Here is a 23711-nt window from a genome sequence, read left to right on the forward strand (position 1 = left end):
GCCCTCTGGACTCCATGCCTGTGTTTGCACAAAACTGCACACTTACACTGGTGCAAGTGTTTTAAAGGCCTATCTGGCTTTCCCAGCCACCAGCTGCCTCCCTTTGATTCCTCTTTGTGTGTGTTGCACATTTGCAGAGCATCCTTGACGCACTCAGCGCTTGTGCAAATCATGCTGGGTGATGCAGTGCATCTCCTCTTGCCACGCAGGCCAAGAGAGCGTGGGGAAGTGACTTACTTTTGGATGACAGCTGCCACAGCTGGTTGAGGATTCTGAGAACTGTCATCTCAAAAACGTAACTTCTCCAGGCTCTGGGTGGCACCCTCTCCTCTAGGAGACTGGAGTGGAAGCGTTTGGGGAGCAAGACTGACCCAAGGTTTCCATAACCATTGTGAAACGGGCTGGAGTCCCATGCTGCACCCACTATGGCTCTTTCCATAAAGATGCTGGTGGATGACAACTCCCGTCATCCCCTGCCATTAGCCATTCGCTGGCCTGAGGGGCTGCTGAGAGCTGCAGTCCAATCCCATGAGGAGGGTTGCCAGATTCCCACCTGTGTCCCTACAGAAAGGGGCAATTTTGGGGAAGACATGATGGACAGACAGATGGACAGCTCCCTCCTTTCCCCATGTACCTATCAATGCCCTTCTTATCCTTATAGCTAGCTGTGCCCCATTGGCTATGGCACATGCTACCACTTTCCCAACTAGCGCAAACAAGCAAAGGGGTGTGTGTGTGTGCTTTAAAGCCCACCTGGGCAATTGGAAAGTGGATATGGGTGCAAGAAGTATGCATTGCCCTCTTGTACATGGGTGCCACCATCTTGACTGCCAGGGTACAAATTGGGCAGGATGGGCAGCGGTAGTGCCAAGCATCCTCTTAATAGTTCGATGCCTGTTCCATCCCCCTTGGGCCACGCATGGCAGGAGGTTGGACTGGATGGCCCTTGTGGTCTCTTCCAACTCTATGATTCTAACCCAAGCCCTCCTGAGAGACCCCCACCCAACCTTTGCCCAAAGGCCTCCAAAGGAAGGGAGCCCACCACCCTCCCAGGCAATGCCTTCCCCGCTCCAAGTCAAGAAGGTCACCCTGGAATCTCTTTTCTTGTAACTTGAACCCTTTGGTTTGGGTTCTAGTGTCTGGAATAGCAGAAAGCAACCTCCAGTTTATTGACTGGGCCAAACTGGTGGCAAGTTCTCTCCATGGAGATGGGGGAACCAAGAAGCTCCAGGTTGCAGCTGGGTGGGCGGGTGGGCGAGGGTGCCCTGAATCCAGGGGGAAGGGGCATCTTGTGGGCAGTTCCCCTCATCTCCTTGGTTCCCCAGGCCAGGATGCCAACTGGCCTAGTCAAGGGCTGAGAATGGGCGCTAAGCAGCCCTCCTCCTCCTCCAGCAGGAGACCTGGGAGTTTTCTGTTTTCCAGAGGAAGGAGCGGAGTGCCTTGCCACCTACGCAGGGCCAGAGCCAGAGCCGGCCAAAGGGAAACCGCAGGCCCTCCTTCCACATCCTCTGGCCTCTGGACAAGGGCTGTGAGGGCAGTCAGAAGGTCCAGGCCAAGCCTGTGGGCAAAGGGGCCGCAGCAGCAGCCAGGGACGATGGACCCTGTGCCATGCGGGGGTGGGAGGGCACAGTATGGGTGCTATAGCCAAGGCTGGGTTTGAACCCAGGACCTTTCCCTTTCTGGCTGGCTAGGCAATGCAGAGAGAAAACACTTTTCTGTATGACTCCATTTCTGCCAAAAGTGCCTGGCCTCTTGGGCACAATTAAACCCTTCTGGAGCGGAAAAACAGGCCCTCTCCTGGCTCTTGCTCCGTTTGCTAGACTTTTTTGCCTCCCCCCCCCACAAAAAAAGTACTCCTATTACAGGCGCACAATCGGAAAGCGGAGTTGGCACACCACTATTTCTGTTTACTTCTTAGCTCCACAGTCTCCCAGTGTTGCAAATGGGAATTTTGGGCCGTCAAGGCTCCAGATTCTGTCCAAGAATTGAGAAATTGGGGCGGACCCCTCGGATCGTGTGGCCAGTGCCAATTGTGTCGTTTTTGTAACACTGCTCTTGCAGCCCTGCTGTTGTTGCGTGCCTTCAGTCCATTTCCAGCTTATGGAAACTCTTAAGGAAAACCTTGGCAAGATTTGTTCTGAGGCTGAGAGAGTGTGACTTGCCCAATGCCACCCAGTGGGCTTCCATAGTCAAGTGGGCATTTAACCCTGGCCTTCAGAGCCACACTTCCACAGTCAGACCACTGTACCATGTCGGCGATCCAAGCGTTTTGCCAAAAGGCCCCTCTGCCTGGGAAGCCTCAGTTGGCTTCTTTCCCCAAAGACACCAAATCTCCACTATTCATCGCTCTCAATATTTCATCGTCTTTGTTTTCCCGTTGCCTTCGATTCTTCTGTCCCTTGGGATTGCCACATCTAGAGTCCAGGTGTTATAATCTGGAATAGTGACAGGCAGAAGGAAGAGGGGCAAAATGAGGGCATTGCCCCCATGATGAGAAGAATTCTGCCCCGCCAATTCAACTTCAGCCCCAAATTTCTAAGCATTGCAGAAAGGGAGGCTTTGCAAACCCTTCACAACTGGACCTTTCAATGCTAAACTGACGTTTTAAGCTAGTGTAACACTAGAAATGTGGGGACTGAATGAATATTTCATGGGGAACTGCGAGAAAAGTTCTTACTTGGGGGGCAATGCCACCCTTTTGTCCTCCTGTAGCTGCACCCCGATCATCCTCATTTCCCTCCCCCCCCCCCCCAAAATGGACTCAAGGCGGCGAACCCTATCCAGAGCCATACAGCCGAGGGGTGGGCATGCCCAGGAACATGGGGAGGGGTACCCCAGCCTACTTTCAGCGCCCTCTAGGGCCATAGCACCCCACAGCAATGGCAAGTGGGGCACAGGGAAGTGATGTTGTGCTGGTCCTTGGCTGTTTCAGGGCACAGAGCCCCCCGAAATAGATCTGGGTAGCATTGTAATGTGGTTTTCAAAGATTTTGAGGTGGATTGGGCATTGTTCCAGGCCACTCGGAAACCCTTTCAGTGCCAGACCCACAAAGGGACACAAGGGGTCCACGGGGCAAATGTTGCAGCGGAGGGTCTGCTTCCAGGAAGCACTTCCCAGCTGAGTCTAGGGTCAGGGGCCAAAATGGGCCCCACAAGAACCAAGCCTACACAAGCCACTCCTGGAGGGCAATCTGGTGCCCTATTGCTGGGCATGGGGGGCTAATCTGGGGTGCCCCCCTCCAGGGCAAGGCCGATGGAAGGCAATCTTCCAAAGGATATTGAGCACTTTAATGCTATTTAGTGCAGAAGCAGACAAAGAAAACAGAGTTGTGCCAACATGAGCCATCTCCACTTTTGCACAGCTAAGAGAATTACAGAAGGAGAGAAAGAAGAGAGGAAAATCCTGGGTTCTGTTCCCAGCCTTCAAATCTTTCCCTGGCCTCAGTGGTCCAAGCCAAGGCAAAAAGGATCCCACAGGTCAGTGACCACAATGGATCTCGTCTGCATCGCTGAACAGCTGGAAACATCTGGTCAGGATGCTCACAGGGGCCTCAATCCCACTTACAAATAATTCCGTTTGCGATTCAAATCAATGGTTTGGTTCAAGAGTGGAGCGTCGTCGGCACGACATTTGCACCAACTGAACTTTCCTGTTGCAAATTAACCCACTTCTTGTTCACATTTACCAATGAATTGATATGATGATGATGATGATGATGATGATGATGATATCCTGCCTTCCTCCCAGGACAGGGACTCAAGGCAGATTTAAAATGGTCTGTCTTCCGTGGCTCCTTTTTCCCCGTCAATCATGGCAACTGGGCTGAAGGCACTCCGCTCTGACGGCCGATTGACTGCCTCACAGGGAACCGATTCCGATCCGCATCCCGTTCACACTAGCGCTGAATCCATTTATTGCAAATGATGTGCAGAATTCTGCAGATCCAGGAGATGCGTTTTAAACGGGTCTAGCGCCAAGGGCCCTTAAACCGCGCCAGGGATTCAGCACAAGTGCGAACAAGGGCCATTTAAACCAAATGCAAACCACTGGTTTGCAAAGTGGTTTATTCTGTAGTGGGCATGAGGCCAGGGACTCTGAGGCCCATCTGCCTGCTGCCAGAGCCCCAGCTCACTCCAGCCCTTGAGCCCATGAGCCCCACGCTCCCTGCAGCTCATCCAAGTTGCTGAAACCTTTGCTCAAGCCTTTGGTAAACCCCATAAGTTCAATGGGCCGACTCTAGTTGCTGCTACTAACAGGATCCAGGCTGGACTTTGTTGTTGTTGTTGTTGAAGCCATTTCTGACTTATGGTGCCCTTAAGGCAAGCCTGTCATGGGTTTTCCTGGCAAGTTTCTTCAGAAGGGCTTTGCCATGGCCATCCTCTGAGGCCAAGAGAGTGTGACTTGCCCAATGGGTTTCCATGGCCAAGTTGGGATCCGAACCCTCATCTCCCTAGTCCCAATGCTCAAACCACTAGGCCATCCTGGCTCCCAATCATTAGCCAGTCTAAATTGGCTTTCCCAAAGTATGAAAGTCCAGTCAGGAAGAATAACACACAGCTGAGTTCTGCAGAGTTTTCATTCAGATCAGGGTTCGAATCCTGGCAACAGGAAGTCCCTTCGGAAGGAACCTGCCAGAAAACCCAGGACAGGATCAGCTTAGAGTCGCCATGAGGGCACAAAAGAGCAAAAGCAAGGGGCCAGGCTTTGGGCTTTGCCAGCTGAGGCCTGAGCCAGAACCCTTCCTTTCCTGCAGGTATTATTGCAGCCCTAGAGCCCCCCTTTAGCCCCAGCCTCTGGCCCCTTGGCCCTCCTCCCCTCCCTGCCCTTTGACCCTTTGATGCCAAGAAGGGGCAGCAGAATGGAGGGGGTTCAAGGGAAGGGACTTGGGTTCTCCAGCTCCCAGAAGCTGCAGCCAGTTTGGTCCCAAATGGGGAATTCTGGGAGCTGGAGTGAAATAAAAGCAAAGTGTGGGAATCACTGAGTGATCTGCATCCAGACTGGAGAAATGACCTGGTTTGGCACCGCTTTAATTGCCTCCTTGGCTCAAGGCTATGGAATTCTGGGAGTTGGAGTTTGTTGTGGGGCCCAGAGCAGACAAACAAACTCCAACTCCCAGAATGCCATAGCCTTGCGCCAGAAAAAAAGTTAACGTGGTGCCAAACCGGGTTATTTCTTCTTCGGACGGTTTCTGCTGTTGCCGGCCTTTGAGCAGAGGAGGGTTGCCCCGGGGCCCCCGGCCGGGGCTCTGCGTGGCTGCTCTCCCGAGGGCCCGCCGGGCCAAGGCCTTCTTCCCGGGGCCCTCGCTCCCTGCCTGCCTGCGGTGCCTGCCTGCCTCCCTTGGCAGCCGCTGCTCTCTGGCGCCCTCCAGTGGGGCTGCCGAGGGGGCCCTGGAAGAAGCCGGCAGCCAGCCAGGGCCAGGGCCAGGCCGCGCCATGACCCTCCCAGGCAGTGGGTTCCAATCCCTTGGAGGGAGGCTGCGGGGCGCCTTCGGGAGCCCTGGCTTCCAAGCCCGCCTGGCTCCCTCTCTCCCGGGCGACGGCGGGCGAGTCTGGGGGCCAAGGGCAAAGAGCCCTCCCCCGAAGAAGGAAGCAAGGCCAGAGCTTGCCCTCAGCCCCTTCCCTTCCCTTCCCTCTGGAGCCTGCCTCCGGAGGGTCCCCGCGGAAGAGCTCCGGCAGCAGCGGAGCCCCCTCGGCCCTGGCTCCCTCCCTCCGTCTGTCCGCTGGAGCCTGGCTGCTGCGAGGGGAGTGGGGCAGGTGCTCCCTCCTGACCCAGGGACCCCCGCCAGAGAGCAGGAGGCGGGAGAGAGGGACCGCAAAGGGGGGCTCCCCCGATAAAGAGAGCTTCTGCCCCCCCAAAGCCTCCCTCCCTCGATTTCTGAGGGGAGGCGGGCTCACTTCCATGGCAACCCCCCCCCCCGCCAGAGGAAGAAGAGGAGGAAGCAGCAGCAGCAGCAGCAGCATCCCTGGCAGCCGCATCCCTCCCTCCTCCGGTCTCCTTTGCCGCCTCGGCCTCGGTCCCTCTCCATCCCTGCCTCAGTCCCTGGCCTCGCAAGAGAGAGGACAGGAGAAGGCGGCAGCAGCAGCAGCAGCAGCAGCAGCGGCGGCGGGAGCATCCTCCTGAACATCCCCAGCAGCAGCAGCAGCAGCAGCAGCAGCAGCAGCATCCCTGGCAGCCGCCTCCCTCTCCCCTTCAGTCCCCGGCCTCCCCCCCAGCATCGGAGCTCCATCCAAAGAGAGAGAAGCCTAGATCGCCTTGGCTTGCACCTGCGTGGCCCCTGAGCAGAGGAGCGAGAGGAAAGGGGCCCCTCAGGCTGCCCCTCTGGCCTTGCCCCTCCCCTGAGGAGGAAGGCCCCCCAACAGCCCCCAGCCCTTCTCTCGGGGGTCTTGATGGGTCAGGGGGGCAAGAGGACCCCGGGGGTCCCGGCGGGGGCCCTGCTCCTGCGCTCCAGCGAGGTGCCCCCCAGCATGACCGAGAGCTTCATCCTGAGCGGCTACCGCTGCCCGGGCTACTCCTTTGCCCAGTGCCTGGCCTCCGCCTTCCGGCCCACCAACGAGACGGGCAACTTCTGGACCCACTTCCTGGCCGTCTTTGTCTTCGCCTTCCACTTCCTGGAGCCCTTCTGGGGCCAGGAGGGCAGCCAGGGCCCTACGGTGCAAAGGGGGCCCACTGACCCCTTCTTCTACCCGCTCTGGAACTACTTCCTGGGGGTCTGCGGCCTCCTGGTGGCCAGCAGCATGGCCCACCTCTTCAACTCCATGTCGCTGGTCATCCGGGAGATCTGCTTCTACATCGACTACGGCACCATCAGTGCCTACACCGTCGGCTCCTCCTTGGCCTATTTCTACTACATCTACCCGCCGGGTACCAAGAAGACCCCCCACGCACTGCCTACGCCGGGCACTGCCAACCTCTCCTCTGGTCTCTGGCCCGGCCCGGCCGAAGGGTCCGGCTGGCTCTCGGCCACCCTGGCGGGCCACCCGGGCTCCTGGTTCGAGTCCCTGTACGTGCCCAGCGCCTGCCTTATCGCCCTCTTCTGCACCTTGGCCTGCTGCAGCACCCGCCGACAGTGGCCCCGCTACCGCTACCTCATCCGCACACTGGTCTTCCTGCTGCCCTTCCTGGTGGTCTCCCTGCCAGTCTTCGAGAAGCTGTGGCACGTGGGGGGCAGCAGTGGCAGCGGTGGTCAAGGGACAGGCCGGTTCTTCCTGCGCCACTGCTTCTGGCTCCTGGCCTCAGGCATCTTCAACGTCAGCAAGATCCCCGAGCGCTTCAGCCCAGGCAAGTTCGACATCTGGGGCCACAGCCACCAGTGGTTCCACTGCTGCACCTTCATGAGCATCTTGGATGAGCTGCACATGATCCGGGGGGAGATCCGGGAACTGGGGGGCGGCCTCCCCCGGGCCCCCACCTTCCTCTCCACCTTTGGGGTCATGCTGCTCCTGATGGGCCTCCTGGCCAGCATTGTCGGATGGTTTGGGGTCAAGGCGTACGAAAGCCACCAGCGGAGCCGGGCCAAGAAGGCCAACTGAGAGGACTGCAAAGCTGCTGTGGCTGAGCATGGGCTGGCGTTGGGCACCTTCCGCTTCCTCCGCCGCCCCTTTGCCTCCTGCCACACTGAGCCACTGGAGGGTCTCCTGGGACCCTAAAATGGGGGGGGGGGAAGACTGCCGGGGAGCCCACCATAACCTACTCAGGCAGACGAAATGGACCTGCAGCAGATTGAACTTCGGAGGGTGGGAGCATGGGGAAAGGGGGAGTCTTGAAATAAAATGAAGATGCAACTTGAACCCAAAATGGTGGCGTTCAAAGGCTGCCCCCTCCCAAAATCTCTCTCTCTCTCTGATGGGGATGGTAAGTGATTGAGAGCCCTGGAATTGCCCAGTCACTCTGCAAATACGGAAAAGGCAGAGATTGCAGGTGGCTGCTTGGGTTTATTTTTCCTATAGGCAAATTTCAGGGCCTTGAATATGGAAAATAGGAGAGGAGGAAGATTTCCATTCTGGAGGGGAGTGGCTCTGCTGGAGGAGGAGGAAGCTGTGGGGCAGCAGAGGGTGCCCTGGGAAGAAAAGAGCCCCAAAGTGGGAAACTTTGGGGGTGCTGGGGAAGGAGGGGGTGGTTCAGTGGGGTGCACAGTTCCAGCGGCTGGGCCTCCAACAAGGCATCTGCAAGTGCTAGCAGTGAGAATCTGGGGGCAAAGGGATTTCCCTGCAAGCCAGATCCCTCCAGCGGTATTGGGCTGCAAATCCCATCATCCACAGCCAGCGCAGGGTGCATGGTAGGTTTTGTCATCCAACACAGATAGAGGGAGCTGGTTATGAAAAGCTGCAGCTTGGTATCCAGGAGACTCTTGGCCTTCCTGAGCATCCTTCCTTCTTTCTCAGCTTCTCCTCCTTCGCCATCTCTTTCCTACCTTTCAGCCTCCCAGATTCCCTCCCAAAGCAATGCTTCAGAGAAGAGGCTGGCTCCAGACCTTCTCCTCTCGCCCTGGGAGCCCTCCGACCCCATTCCCAGCCTCAGGGGCCTCCCAGCCTGGCTCCCTTTGCGGCCTCTATATATAACCTGCAGGCACAAGTGGACTTTGTTGTGCTTTAATGCACAAAAATAGACCCCTATGCTGGGAGGAGGGCAAGGGCAGTCATAAAAATAGGCCGCATACATGGAAACCTTGGCTCCGGCCTCCTGGTGCGTCAAAGGGCCGCTTTCGGCACAGGGGTCTTTCCATGTTAGGAAAAGCAATCCCTCCTGTCCTTCAGGCTGGAAGGGCATCTTCTTTGGCTCTCTCTTGGTCTCTCCAGCCCCCCCCCCCCTTGCTGCCACGCCAGAGAAAAAGACAGATTGAGGTCATGGCTGGGCATTGGTTGTGCGACAGCTGCTGACCGCCTGGGTGAGGAAGGAGGCCGGCAGCAAGCAGTGGGGGGACGGGGAAGCCACCTGCCGCCTCCCCACTACTCCAGCAGGACCCACTTTTCCACCACCCTAGGAGCCCCTTCCCCAGCGACCCCAAAAGGGTCAAGGAGCTGGGCCTCCCCTTGTCTTTAAGGTCCTGAGAGAGGCAAAGGGCAGCATAAGACAAGATGGACAGCTCCCCACACAACCACACATGCCTCTCCTGTTGGATTCCCCAGCGCAGCGCAACCTCCATCTCTCTCTCTCTGGCTGCTGCCCTGGGGAATCTGGTTTCCCAGCAAGGGAGGCTTTGTGTCTAAACAGTCTGTCTGCAGGGATCCCTCCATCCAGGCCCAGAGGGAAGCTCTCCTCTGAATTTGGCAGCGGAGGCTGAAGCCACACTCTTTGGTCGGGTTCAGAGCTACATTGGCTTGGTGGTTGTGTAAACAGGGCCCAGTCTTAGTGGAGGAAGGGACTGAAACAAAATGTATCTCCACTGCCCCCTTTCCTTTCCCACCACGTACCCCCAAGGGATCTTTGGGCAGTTTGCCCTTCCATCAGCCATGGACTGTGGGGACAGCTGCTTTGGTCCAGGAGCTTGGGGGCCTCCCAGACAGACAGAGGGCTGTGCCATGACTTCTGCTGGACTGCCTTCTCCTTCCCCAGAGACCAAAAGGCTTTGTCAGCCTCAGTCCTCTGCCCTCCATGTTGGTATTGCTGGAGGATGCTCCCTTTCAGCCCCTAGAATTGAGGACCTTTGGTTCAATAAGTACCCAGAGCTTGTAATGTCAAGTCTGAGAATAAATTCCTTATTGTCTGCCAATAGAAAGGGGAAAGCCATGACACAGTGGTATCATTAGGGGGCGCAGGGGGTGCTGACCGCACCGGGTGACCTTCCAAAGGGAGTGTCCCAAAGTGGAGTGGTATACCTGGTGTGGCTGCTAGGCAAGCGAAGAAGGGCATCACGTCCCCTTCTCACTCGCCCAGCAGCCACAGTAGCCCCTTCTGTTTGGGCTTTGGTGTGGCTGCAGCCATGTCAGAGCTCAGACCTCTAGGGGCCTGGCACTGCCCCCTCCAACAGTGGTGACTGCTGGGGGGGGTCAGTCCCTTCCATCTGGGTTTTGGTGTGGTCGCGTGCCAGAGCCAAAATGGACTTCCAAGGGCCAAGGCAGTCTGCCCAACCCCCAGTATGCCACTGCCAGGATAGTGTCATGTTTTGAGTATTGGAGTATGACTCTGGTGATCAGGGTTCAAATTCCCACTCGGTCATGGAAACCTACTGGGTGACTATGGACAAGTCACATTCTTGCCAAGAAAACCCCGTTTTGGAGGTTATACATTTCACCTTAGGGGTGCCATGTTGGGGGGGAAATTGAAAGCAGACAAGAAGAAATGGGAGATTCATTAATTGTCCTTCATAGTTTCTTTTGCTGAATTGCTTGGATTAGTTCCTTGGCTATTTTGTACATAAATCAGGGCCTTCGCAGAAAACAGCATGCGTTGTCACCACTGATCCCTAGCGGCACATTTTGCCATTGGTTTCTTCAAAGGTGCTCTTTTTTGTCTTGATTTAGACTTGACATCTCCCTGAGAAGCCAAAATACCCTGAAGGCACTCCGAGTCCCATCTGATCTTGAAGCTAAGCAGGGTCAGACCTGCTTCGATGGGACACCACCAAGGAATACTAGCTTATATTTCAAAGGCAGGCAATGTCAAATCACCTGGATGACAGAATTGGGAGCATACTTATCAAATTTGCAAATGACACCAAATGTCATTTGGTGTCATTTGTTAGGAGGAATAGCTAAGACTCCAGAGGACAGGATCAAAATTCAAAATGACCTGAATAGACTTGAAAGCTGGGCCAAAGCTAACAAAATGAAATTCAACACAGAGAAATGTAAGCTACTGCACTTAGGGAAGAAAAATAAACTGCACAGATATAGGATTATGGGGGATACCTGGCAGAATGAGAGACTTCTACGTGTGAAAGGGATCTTGGAGTCCAAGTAGACCACAAGTTGAACATGAGTCAACAGTGCGATGCGGCAGCTAAAAAGGCCAATGCAATTTTAGCCTGCATCAATAAAAGTATAGTGTCTAGATCAAGAGAAGTAATAGTGCCACTGTATTCTGCTCTGGTCAGGCCCCACCTGGAATATTGTGTCCAGTTCTGGGCACCACAATTCAAAGTGGATGTGGAGAAACTGGAGCATGTCCAAAGGAGGGCGACTAAAATGGTGAAGGGTCTATGAGGAAGGACTGAGGGAGCTGGGGATGTTTAGCCTGGAGAAGAGAAGGTTAAGAGGTGATATGATAGCACTGTTTAAATATTTGAAAGGATGTCATATTGAGGAGGGAGCAAGCTTGTTTTCTGCTGCTCCAGAGAACAGGACCTGAAGCAATGGATGCAAGCTACAGGAAAAGAGATTCCAGCTCAACATTAGGAAGAAATTCCTTACAGTAAGGGATGTCTGACAGTGGAACAAACTCCCTCGGAGTGTAGCGGAGTCTCCTTCTTTGGAGGTCTTTAAACAGAGGCTGGATGGCCATCTGTCAATGGGGATGCTCTGATTTGGATTTCCTGCATGGCAGAATGGGGTTGGACTGGATGGCCCTTGCGGTCTCTTCCAACTCTATGATTCTACCTCTTGAGGATCCTTTGCCTAGGAAAACCATTGCCATAAATCCACAGGAGACTTGAAAGCAACATACAATTCAAATTTAACTGGCTATTTGCAATATTTGGGAAGCAGCGCTTGTTACCCCACAAATTCATTAAGGAAGCCTTAATAGAAGAAAGGGGTAAATAATTAGCTTTGAACTAGGCTGCATCCACACTGCAGGAGTCATGCAGTTTCACACCACTTTCACTGCTATGGCTCAAGGCTATGGAATCCCAAGAATTGTATTTTTGTGAGACATTTATCCTTCTCTGTCAGAGAGCTCTGGTGGCACAGGAAACTATCATTCCCAGAATTCCATCGGATTGAGTTATTATTATATGATGTGGTATGAAACTGGATGCTTTCTGCAGTGCAGATGCAGCCTAGCTAAATTTAATCAGGTGTTGCTGTTGTTTTGAGCTGTATGGGAACCAGGAAACTCTCTGAAGAAAGGTTGCAGCTGTGGGGCCTGTTTAGCTCAAGACCAGAAAAGCCACCTGGGACCAGACCCACGGAGGCCTCTTTGGTCAAATGTCCTGCCTACACAGCCATCCATCAGCTGCCCCAAAGGGGAGCCCACCAGCTGGACCGGGGGTGGGGGTGGGGGGCAAGAGCAACCTCCTGAGGGTCAGAGAGAGAGGGCTATACAGTGGGGGCCCTTCGTATCTGTTGGAGTTTGGTTCCCAGTCCCCCCCCCCCCCCCATGGATAACAAAATCCATGGATGCTCAAGTCCCATTAAATATAATGGTTGAGTAAAATGATGCCCCTTATATAAAATGACAAAACCAAAGTTTGCTTTTTAGAATTTATATATGTCTAAAATATTTTCAAGCCATGGATACTTGAATCTGTGGATAAAAAAATCTGTGGATAGCTGGGCTGACTGTACATTCAGGAGTATGTGCATGCATATGTAACATGCAAAGAAAAACCATTCACAAGAGCCAAGTGGTCTACTGAATGGGGGGGGAGGGGGAGGGGGGAGGCAGGGACTCTACCTTTTACTTTGAGCTATCCAATACAAATCTAACAAAGGCAGTCCCTCCACATGACCAAAGCTCTGATCTGGGATGAGGCAGCCTCCAGCATGGAGGAGCAGGTGGTCCCCCCCTTCAGGTCCCCTTTAGGATGGCATTGCTTTGGATGCTGTTTCCAGAGGCAGAGTAGGGCCAGAGAGGACCCTCCCCTGAAGGAGCAGGTGAGGGGCCCATTGCTACTATCCCTCTCCCTCTCAGCCTCCTCCTCTTTTCAACACTGTGAAGATGCAACATGAGAGGCAGCAAGCTTTGCTCCTGGGCCTAGAGGGCATTGCAAGCAGGGCTGGGAAGGGAAATTTCCCCAGGGCAGCTAAGGCTCCACAGAAGGACCAGTTTTGGAGAGACCCTTCCTGAAGCCCTGAAGGGATTGGAGGGTGCAAGAGAACCGGTTCCCCCATGCCGCTGTAGTGGCACTCAAGAGCAGAGGTGGCACGCTGGACATTGGCAGGAGATGGGGGTGGTTTAAATATAGAATGGAGACCTCTGGAGCGAAGGACAAAAGGAGGAAAGCCCCAGGACGGGTGGGTTGCTCCAGGAGTGTGCAAAAGTGCAACACAAGACTGCTTCAGCGCAAGTGGCTTCACATCCAAGGAGCAAGATTATCCTGATGGGCTTCTGCTGGGGAGGCAGGTTGGAGGAGCACAGCAGTCCCATGGGCTGGGGGGCTCCTCTCTTTAATCGCAAAATCCAGGGAGCTGGGTAGGACCTCTGCAGGTGGGGACCCTGAGTTCTCAGCCCAAAAAATACATCCTGGGACTGAGCTTTTCTGAGTCCTGTGAGGGCAAGTGTCAGGGAAGGCACGGAAGGGCACCCTTCCTGCTTGTCCCTGCAGGTACCCCCCCCCCCAGCCCAACCTGGGATCTTCTCAACCTGCGGCTGCCACCTGTCATTTCCTCCTCCTTTTCTTCTGGATGCAATGGCCAGGGAGGGCAGAGATGGCATGGCACCTTCTGCTTTCCTTCCATTCTCCCTTTGGGCCCAGTGTGGATTGGATCCAGAGGGAGAGAGCAAGGAAGTGAGCAGCTGAGCCTTTCAAGAGCAGCAGCCTTCTCCTCCTCTAAAATCCTCAAAATGGCAAGCCAGAAGGATGGGTTAACAGCCCAGCTGAACAGTGTTCAAGAGGCATGGTCTGGTATTTGAATGGTGCCCCTCCCCCCATGAGCTGGGGGACATGGGAGTTCCGCTTTCCCCATTCATGCTTCAGCAGTTCTTGGGGGGGACAGCGAGGGTCCACTTCAGGGGCCAACTGCCCTTTGCCAGGAGGGTTGCCTTGCCTCCAGAGACAGGCAAGCCCAGTCTTTGCCATTGCCAAAAAGAAGGAGGACCACCCTCATGGACTCCTGGGATCCACTGGTAGACTGAGGGGTGGTTTGCAGGTGATCAAAGGAGCTTCCTGGCTCCCCTTTTAAAAACAACAACAGCAAGATCAAATATGCTCCTCTCTTCCCAAATTATGCTGTTGGGCTGGAGCCACCCGGTATGCCACTCATGGAGCACCTTTGCTCCCCAAGGGTCCACTTTGCATCTGGCTACGTCTGGTGAATTTCAGGGCTCCAGGAAAGGTTCAAGCAGACCTTGCAAGCCCTCCTGACGCTAGGACTGTGGGAGGCTGCCAGACCATTCGCAATAGCAGCCCCCCAGCAACAGCCAGCAGGTCCCAGGCGTCCCCTTCTGAAGTGGTCTACTTTCCAAGTACTCACTGGTCCCAACCCTGCCTACACTTCCAAAATCAGACAAGAACAGTTGTGTTCAGAAGAGCATGGTAGTAGTCAGTGTGCACACAGGGGGACATGGACCCTTTCTCGTGGCACATGCCTAATCACAGGGAGGTACTTCAGGCACAGTGGCGGGTTCCAAAGTTCATGCATGGTGGGGGCAGTGGTTGTCCATGGTTTTTCTAAGCTTTGACGCAAAGGATCTGGTGGCCAGAGTGGCTGTAGGAAGCACCAGGTCTTTGTGCGTCCATCTCACCCAGCACCCTGGCAGCAGCAGTGGCTATTGGGTGGCTCCAGGCAGGATTCTCACTCAGCTCTGCCTGAGGCTCCCTCCTGGTGGCTTGCTGCTCAAGCAGTAGCCAGGCCCTGATGCTGCTTCATTTGGCTTCCAAAACCAGACCAGCTCCAGGAAGCCAGCCAGTGTCTGCTCTGAGCCAGGAGCCCTCCTTCCTCCTTGCCCCAGCCCTGTTTATTTCCTTCTCAAGAACTTCATGCCTGGGAAAGTTTTTTTTTGGGGGGGGGAGGGCAAGGGGATATCATCACCCACTAAGAAGCAGAATCCTGTGACTGGGTCAGACCAAAGGCCTCTCTCATCCAGCATCCTGCACACACAGTAAGAAAACCAGGGGGAAATCTACAGGGAAAACAGGAGGAGGGTAGCTCTCTCCTGCTCAGGTTCCTCAGAAATCATGATTCTAAGGCACACTGCCTTCCATGATGGAGGGAATATATAGGCCACCATGACTAAGAGCCACTGGTTGCCCCAATCTGTCATGGATCTGTGCAGCCCCTGCTTTGAGGCATCCGTTGGCAGCCTTCACTACCTCTAGCAGAAAATAGTTCTACTGTTTATGTATCTGCTGCCGGAAGCACTTAAGGACACTGTAACTACTAGCCTTTGATGGGTTTCTCCTCCTTGCTGCTATCCAAGAGGCAGGAGGCTCTGAAGTGGAGTTGGTGTGGTTTGCCCAGCTGAGCCCAGCCTCTCTATTACCAGTGTAGCCAGCCTCCCATGTGGGAGGAAAGGGAAGGGTGTTATCAGGGGGCTACTCACAGGGACGGAATTACAAGATTCAGGAGTGGGGCAGAAGAAGGCCTCTTGGCCCCTCAGACCAGGCTGCTTTCTGCATCTTCCCTTGGAGGCACCATTTCACCCACAGCAGCTACACTGTGGGGCTACCATATGGCTCTTGCCACCTCCTGATCTGCCTCTCTTGTCTCCCTCTCCCTCTTCCAGTGTGCACTGGGAACTTTGACCTGGGCAGGCTGGTGGCTAGCCATGAGCTGTCCCTGGGCACTAAGCTGCTGGCAGACTTTGTCTAGAGCAGAGGGTAGACCTGAGGGGTGGGGGAGTGGGGCAGACTTTGTCCTATGGGCTGGGGATGTCGTGTGGCAGCTGCCTTGTTTGCCAAGAGGGCCCTTTGCTGGCTGGCTGCTGGGGTGGGGTGGCAGGCTCTGCTACCTATCCCTGGCAATTGTGCCCAGTTGCCCACATGTGGTGGCTCCATCTTCCAGCTCCTGCTGAATGATGTCCTCTGTTATCTTTATTTTCTGGACAGTTAATCAGTAATGGGTCACATGGATGCTAAAGAAACAGGGTAAAGCGACTGGCCATCAGTGGGGAGTCCCAATGCCAGAGGGAGGTGTGGGCCTCCAAGCTTGACCCAGCTGTGCTTGTTGGCACACCATTCCCTTTATCATGAACTGAGCCCTTCTGGGATCCCCAGTTTTGTCACTTACCCCTCCTGCATGCTTCAGCAGAGGCCGCGCTAGGTCTGTGCTTGTGGTTTATTTTCTCCCAATTGTTCAGTGTGTAGTCTTCTCTATTTGTTAATCACGATCCATGATGTGTGTCTATGCATGGGGATAGGTGGCATGGGGTGGGGGTCCGGGGCAGGAGGAAAGGGGCTGAGAGGGAGCCGAGACCGGCAGGCTAGCTGGAAGCCGGGCCTTCCCGGAATTCCACTGCCCGCTGGATCATGTCCAAAGCCTCCCAGAAGAAGTCCTTCTGGAAAGTCATGAGGGGCATACTGCCCACTGCTTCCTTCACCTTGGCCATCCGCCCTTCCAGCGTTGGGCACTTGTGCAGCTGGCTCAGGTACTCCTCGCACGCCCGGGCGGCCATTGCTTCTGTGTCGCTGGGCGGCACTCCAGCCTTGCTGGCGGGCAGCTCGCGGTAGGCGGACACCTCCTCAATGTCGTGGCTGGACAGCATGTACAGGCACTCGCGGGTGGAGCAGATGTGGCGGGCACAGGGAGGGACCTGCAGCGGAGAGGAGAACAAAAGGGAACAGTGTCCAGGGAGTGCATGTCCCCCTGCCCCATGGCAGTGCCAGGGGTGGGGATGGGGAAGCTCTTCCATCCCAAGGGCCACGCTTATTTTCAGAGAACTTCTTGGAAGCCATGTCCCAGTTGTGAGTGGAGCCAAAGGCAAAAGGAGTGGGACCAAAATGCTACTGTATGTTATGTTATATTTATTTGTTTAAAGTATTTCTGTATTGCCTCTCACCCCACAAGGGCTCCCAAAGCGATGAACAAATAAAAAACAATATAAAGTTAAAAACAATGTTAAAAACATATTAGAATACTCTTTAAAAATGCCTAAAAGCAGTCTAACAACAGTCCTAGGAACCAGTTTTCAAACAGGTAATACAGCAAGATTGTTACTGTCAATTACTCAGCCTCAATTTGATCTTTTAAAATGTGGAACAGAAGCAGCATAGAAGCTGGGAAGCAGCCAAAAGTCACAGGGGAAAAGGTTGTTGTATCTGAAGAGGCCCAGAGGGTCAAAAGGGGATCATAGGAGGGACAAAACTCAGTTCTGCTCCAGGGGATGCTGGGGGCCTGGAACAGGGCCTGCAGACTCCAGAGATAATAACAAGTTTAGATTTAATAAGCAGTTTTTTTTAATTAATGGACTTCCTATAGATAAACTGGCATGAAACCGTACACTTTGCAAAATGTGTCTGGGGTTTTTGCTAGTTAGAACACTGAGCAGTTTTCTGAAGCCAGAAACTACTCCACGTCACTCCTGCTTTCTGCTGCCCAGGTCCTGGGTGCACTTTGGAAGTGCTTGAGGATAAAAGAGGAGGAGGAAGGCAGGCAATCTGCTGAGTGGTCACATCTCTGTCTTGTGACTACTGGAAACCTCATCAGGGCTTGCTGCTGATCTCTAGGCATTCAGCAGAAAATGGGCAAGTTATTTCCCTTAAAAAAGAAACAAAACGCAAGCTAGGAGGAACAAGTCAAATAGGAGGCTGGAGAGGGAATGATAGGAGCTCAGATCCCAAGGATTCCCTGGAAAGGAGAGGCCCAGGGATGAACTGAGGCTCTGATACCTTGTCTTGTGTCCATGCTACATAGTCCATGCAGCCCAGCGCCCAAGGGGGCTTCATTACATGATTTAGCCCACCATTCCCTGTCCCGCTTGCTCACCTTGATCTGCAGCCGGACAAAGGAGGCACTGCCCTTGGGCCACCCGGGCAAGCGTCCTCCCGCTCCACAGCCACAGCCCATCAGGTCCTTGCTGAAGTCCGCACTTTGGCTCAGCACCAGGGTGTGGTTGAGGCCACACCAGAGGTCAACCGGGCACTTGAGGTAGTGCACCTGTTAGCGGGAAATGGGCAGAGGGGGTTACAGAGAGATCATCAGGGTATGGTGGAAGACTGTCCCCCCAACACACATTTCTTATGTAGACTGCTTTGGGTTGGCAGCGAGAGTTGGTGGTCCACAAAGACTCCCCCCCCAGCTCTGCTGCTGTATGAGGGTTGTGGTCAAAGTTTGGAAACAATAAGTCACAAGTAACATAGTTACCTCTAAAAGCAGTTTAACAAGGATGCAGAACAGCTACATTTCAAATGTAACTCAATGAATAAGAGGGGAAGTCACTCCACTGGTGTAAGAAGCACAGGTTTCTAGTTATCTGAAAATGCTACCCTTTAAAGGCATTTTGGGGGCATTCTGACATTAATGTTTTGAGTTTTAAACTGCTTTTATCAACCTCATACAGCTTATTTTCCCTCTTAAACATCATGGGAAAGCAACAAGCAGGTCAATATTTAACACGAGGGGCATTCCTCCTCCCATCACAAGGAATAATGGCAATGGGATGCTTCTCAAACATAATGGCAAGAAGGAATTAATTTTCAGAAATAACCTCCCTGGCTCTGTGGATCCTGTGAACAGAGAGGCAGCTGTTGAGTGAGAGGCGAGACTGGCCCCAGTGCATAGGGGACAGAATGAGGGGAGACTGTCAGGAGCCCAGCACAGAGGGTTGGGGTGTCTGGTTCCCACTTATATGTGCCACCCAGTGCCCTGTTTTAAGGAGGGTCCCTTGGGAAAGGGGCAGGCCGAGAGAGAGGCCTCACCTGGGCTGGCTCCCCACGGTCTATCTTGTCCCCCGTGCCTAGCTGACCATAGCGGTTGTTTCCTTGCATGAAAATCCGACCAAACTCGTCCACTAGCCCCAGGTGGTTGTAGCCAAGGGCGCAGCTGAGCACCTGGAACAGAAGCAGAGGGGCAGAAGGGCTGAGAAAACCTGACCCACATTTGGGGCCCAACAGGTGGAGCAGGAAAGACGATGGCAGTGGGAAGGGAAGGGACAAGGCAAGGCTCCTGCTGGTCAGCTCCAAAGCCAGCCTTCAGTGCCCTCAGGACTTGCCCTTTCCACTATGCTTGAGGGCCGGTGACCAGGAGTGGAGCAGAAAGCCAGAAAACCTTGGCCCCAACCCTGAATTGCGCAAAGTCTGGACCCCTGGTTCTCCAGCTGCCCTGTGAATTGTTGCTCCTCTAAGAAGTGGTTGCTTGTACAGGCTATGGCTGCCTAGGATCAGGCTTCAGGAGGCAACATGGCACTTGCAGCCTACACAAGCCTCACAGGAGGTTTTAGTGCCTGGGCAAGGAAGGGGAGAGATGAAGGTTCCTGGACCCACCCACCCCCACCCCAGAGAAGAAGCTGAGAAAGGCCCCAGATCTTGGGGGCTCCCCCCAGAATCCTCTCCTGCCACCAGTTCCCTATAGGATCTGCTCCTGCTTCAGCAATGATCCCCCCCACCTCCCATCTTGTTCCATCTGCCTGCCTGCCTGCCTCCCTGGGGTGGGCAGGGCCAGAATTACTGGAGCCCCTTGAGTTACCTTAGCTGGGAGAGAGAGCGCCAGGGGCATCTGCTGATCCAGTGGGTCAAAAGCATGCAGGGTTCCAAAGAGGTCACGGTAAACTCCGGGTGAATGGACCTCAAAGTACACGGTGCCCTCTTCTGCCGGGGAAGACAGAAGCAGGGTCAAGCCCAGCCATGCAGGGAAGTGGGACTCCCCCACCTCACAACACCTGTACAACCCAATGGAGAAATGCAACTTCCTGAGGGGATGGATAAAGGATGGCGGGCTCTCCCCATGGCAGCCTAGCAGAGGCTGGAAAGAAGGGCACCACTTCTACCCTGGCACTGATTCTGTTCTCTCTACCTGCTACTTGCTCTCTGTGGGCTCTCCTGCCCACTTTTTCAGCACATTTCCTGCTTCCATCTTTCTTTGCTTGTATGTCTGGTTCCCCCCACCCACTGCAAGCCTCCTTTTCACAATTCCCACAAGTCCCTTCTCAGCCTGGGGCCTCTCTCTCCCAGAATCACTTTTCTAAGCCCCCAAGGTGTGTAGCTTAACCGCTATTGTCTTTATTCCATGCAGAAAACAGAAAGGAGACAACCTCCATGTGCTGCTGGATGATCAACTCTTTATTCTTTTAAACAGGTCCATAAGTCATAACTAAGGCTTCTGTAGAGCCTGAGGCTGTCCTCACCAGCAAGGGAATCTTTTGAGTTACCTGTCAGGTAGACTGCACTGCTCTGGTTGGAGTGCATGTTGCGGATGGAGACGTGGGGAAGGCACTTGGAGACTTTGCGCAGGGCCAACTGCACTGTGTAAGAACGTGGCTGGTCCAGCTGAGTCTCATTTACCACCAGGCTGTAGATCTTTCCTTCCTCTGTGGATAAAGGATTGCCCCACAAAGGGCAATGATGGGGAGTGTTAGGTGGCCTCATTCAGACAAGCAAAAACAAGTGGCATTAAGGAGTTGCATCAGGTTTCTAGAAGGAAGGAGGGGGCTCATAGCAAACAGCTTCAGGGCTCTGTGCCTGTTCTGAGTATAAAGTAGTTCTTCAGTCCTCCTCTTCACCCACCCCCAAAAGAAGTATTTAGTAGGATCATGTGATGATCTGCAGCTAGAGGGGGGAAAAATACTCTTGGGGACTTCAACTCACAGAATCCTCCCAGTCAGAATGGGGATTTTATAGGCTGCAATCCAAAAGGCACAGTCTTTTTCATCTCCATGCTTTGGTCATGGGATCCCACCACCCTCTGGTGCCAACATGGGCTACTCCGTGGGGGACAGTAACACCCAGCAGAGTTTGAAGCAAATCCATTGGCTCCTCATTGGAGGGGAGCATCTTATTCTCCCATCCTAGATTGAGCAAGAGCATGTGGGGGGGGGGCACACTTCTTGAACTGTCATCAGGGTTGCCATAGGCCTCTGCGTCTTGCTAACTCTGTGTGCCACAGGGGCGGGGATGTGCGAGGTCAAAGGGGCCAGGGGAGGCCAGTCTCTGGACTCCTCCACTTACCTGTCAGGAGCAAGAGGGACCTTTCCGTCTCCTGCCCCACCAGCACAATCTGCTTGAACTTCATAGAGAAGTGGAAGGTCATCTTGAAGACCCGCTGCCCGCTGGATTGCAAGTAGACTTCCACGCAGTCACAGAGGCGTACCCCAGAAGCTGTGCCAGTGCCCTCACTGCGGCCTGAGGTGGCTGCAGTGGCTGAAGCAGTGGCTGGCTGCTCCCGAGAGGCCAGCACATACAGATACTTGCGGTAAACCGTGTCACTCCGGGGGTCTGTGGCAAACTGTGGGCAGAACACAAGCATCAATCAGTCTGGAAACGGGGATCTAGAAGAGGAATAATCTAGGAGAGGAAACTTGAAGGAAGGAAAGCAATCAGGAAGGGCCAGTCTGGATATCCCCTGCCCACTTTGGGAGAAAGGTGGCATATAAATGAAGCAAATGATAATAAACAGGGGTTGACCAGTTGTCAGTCACTGTAAGAAAAGTGGAAAGGGTGGGTGACAAGTGGACCTGAGGCCAACATGTCTCATTCTTTGTTTCTGTCATCTGTGCTCCCTTCCCTCCAGTCAAACTGGTTGTCATTCCACCAGATTTACATATCATGGCACCAGCAAAGCAAACAGGCAAAAACCCAAACACAGCATTGCTGCTCGAAAAGTAAGGCACACATTTTGCACCCCCAAAAGGAAGGGCTCTTTTGCTTTTCTGTGTATGTGTGTTCAAGTCATCTGATGACTTATGGTACCCCCAGGAATTTCATAGTTTCCTTAGGCAAGGGATCCTCAGAGGTGATTTTGCCAGTTCCTTCCTCTGAAATAGAGCCTCCAGCACCTGGTATTCAATGGTGATCACCCATTCAATTATTAACCTGGGCTGACCCTATTTAGCTTGCAGGATCAGACAGGATCTTGGGTATTTAGGCCAACATGTTTTCTTTTGGCAACAACAAATTCAGAAGCCTGACAGTGTAGTGTGTGCCTCTTAGCTGCTCACCTCTGTCTTATAAACTGATATATTGCAGCCAGAGCTTCTCTAGGCCTTCCCGAGGCTCCATCAATTTATCCTCAAGCTGCCTCAGGTCCTTTTGCCATGTTTCCCTCAGGGGAAATGAAGCTCTCCCTCCTTCCCCACGCTTCCCTGGGTCATGTTACTCCAACCTGGATTGTCTCCTTGTCATTTGAGCTGTCACAAAAGTAAAGCCACTGAAGCCAACAGAAGGGCTGTGATGGCACAGCAGAGAAAAGGACAAGATTTTATCAGCAGAGCCTGGTGGCGTTCCTATCAGTGCGGATGATGACACAATGCCCAGTTTTAGTTTGTTGTTGTTGTTAACTGTCCTAGAATACACACTTGGAAAAGGCCTGGGAGGTGCTGAACTCTCTCCCTGAAGCAGTTTCCACAGTGGCTTGCTGTGTCCAGCACTCAAACCATTACACCATGCTGGGTCCCAAGGTTTACTAATTTATCTATTTATTTATTGGATTTATACCCCGCCTTTCTACCAAACTGGGATTCAGACTTACTTAAACGTTGCAAGGTAAAATATGCTGGCAATTTTTTTTACCTTGCTTTTTTGCCTATCGCACAGGCCACTCCTGGAATATGGCTCCTGAGACCTTGTCTGGAATTGAATTTGGCCCTTGGTGGTAGAGGTGGACTTAAAAGAGTTTTCCCACCTTTGTGTTAAGGGGGGGGGGGGGGGTAGATCTTTCTCCTTTTCCTTTCTCTCCTCGGGTTGAGGGAGAGAAATAAAGACAGGGCTGGAGCATAGAGATGGTGGGGACATTCCTGTTTTTTCTTCTCTTTCTCTCCCACCCCTCCTTTTCAACTGCCTCTGACAACGCAGGGCATTCTACCCCTCTTCTGCCCCATGTTGGAGGGGGAAGAAAGGCCTGTTGGAGGCCCAGGGACTCCCCCTCCTTAGCACTTACGTCTTTGGCACTGCGGCACAGCACCATGTAGCGGCAGGCCCGGCGCCACTGAATGTGTCCCATGTTGGAAGAGACCAGGGCATTCTTGAGGAAGAACAGGGTGCCGTTGTAATCCAGGATGAAGACGTGGTCCTTGGTGGGCAAGAACTTCTGGTAGCCGTGAGAGAGCAGTGGGGCCACTGTCTTGCTGACAAAGTGCCGTCGGCCGCTGAACATCTGGAAGTACAAGCCCTTGGTGTCTGTACAAAGGACCCAAGGGCAGGGAAATTTGGGTCTGTCTGGAGGAGCTGAGACTCTACATCACCGTCCCCTTCCCAGTATGTGGGAGAAGGAGACACTTTTGAAGGAGAGAAATTCTCTTCTCTCTGAATGACTACAGCTCAGAAAACTCGGTTGGATTACAGCTCCCAGGATCCACCAGCCAGCACAGCCAGAGGGACTCTATTAGCCAAACATATAACAATCCTGAACTCTGAAAAATGGCCATCCCACCTTTCTCTTGTCAAAGCACCACCATCTCCCATGCAAAGCTAGCCTTTTCCCACATGCAAACGCATACACATACACATCCTTTTCTTTGTGCAAATTCTTTCCTGCTGTCCCTCCCACCATTTTCCTTGTAACCCCCCCCCCCAAATTTTACACCATGCTATACTGACAGTTGAGGATGGCTGATCTCTTCCAGGGCCGGCTGCCCCCTGAGTTCTCATCCCGCAGCAGCCGGGGTGAAAGGCGACGGCAGATGCGCTGCCAGACCCCCTCGCTGTCGCACACCTCGTGGAAATACCGACAAGTCTGGCTGAGAGCCACAACATCCCTCACAGGCAAGAAGGAGATGATGTAGTACAGCTGGAAAATGGGGCCAAG

At 53.7% G+C, this 23711-nt stretch overlaps 2 protein-coding genes across 2 annotated transcripts; one reads left to right on the forward strand and one right to left on the reverse strand.

Annotated features, from left to right (window-relative positions):
- The first annotated feature begins 5801 nt into the window (after nucleotides 1-5801).
- Nucleotides 5802-8018, forward strand: LOC149304410 (membrane progesterone receptor epsilon-like). The gene has a single exon (XM_089481071.1). It carries the CDS (start codon nucleotides 6387-6389, stop codon nucleotides 7527-7529), a length of 1143 nt encoding a protein of 380 aa, XP_089337197.1. The 5' UTR covers nucleotides 5802-6386; the 3' UTR covers nucleotides 7530-8018.
- Nucleotides 8019-12508: 4490 nt separating this feature from the next.
- FBXO24 (F-box protein 24) lies at nucleotides 12509-23554 on the reverse strand. Its single transcript, XM_089481152.1, has 8 exons — nucleotides 23504-23554; nucleotides 22845-23060; nucleotides 20918-21194; nucleotides 20122-20280; nucleotides 19440-19561; nucleotides 18674-18805; nucleotides 17742-17912; nucleotides 12509-16569 (listed from the first exon to the last, which is right to left on the reverse strand). Exons 1-8 carry the CDS (start codon nucleotides 23552-23554, stop codon nucleotides 16240-16242), a joined length of 1458 nt encoding a protein of 485 aa, XP_089337278.1. The 3' UTR covers nucleotides 12509-16239.
- Between the last annotated feature and the right edge of the window lie 157 nt (nucleotides 23555-23711).

Source organism: Sceloporus occidentalis, unplaced genomic scaffold, assembly GCF_023333645.1.
Source record: "Sceloporus occidentalis isolate IW3139 unplaced genomic scaffold, rSceOcc1.0.p SCAF_14, whole genome shotgun sequence".
Classification (NCBI taxonomy): domain Eukaryota; kingdom Metazoa; phylum Chordata; class Lepidosauria; order Squamata; family Phrynosomatidae; genus Sceloporus; species Sceloporus occidentalis.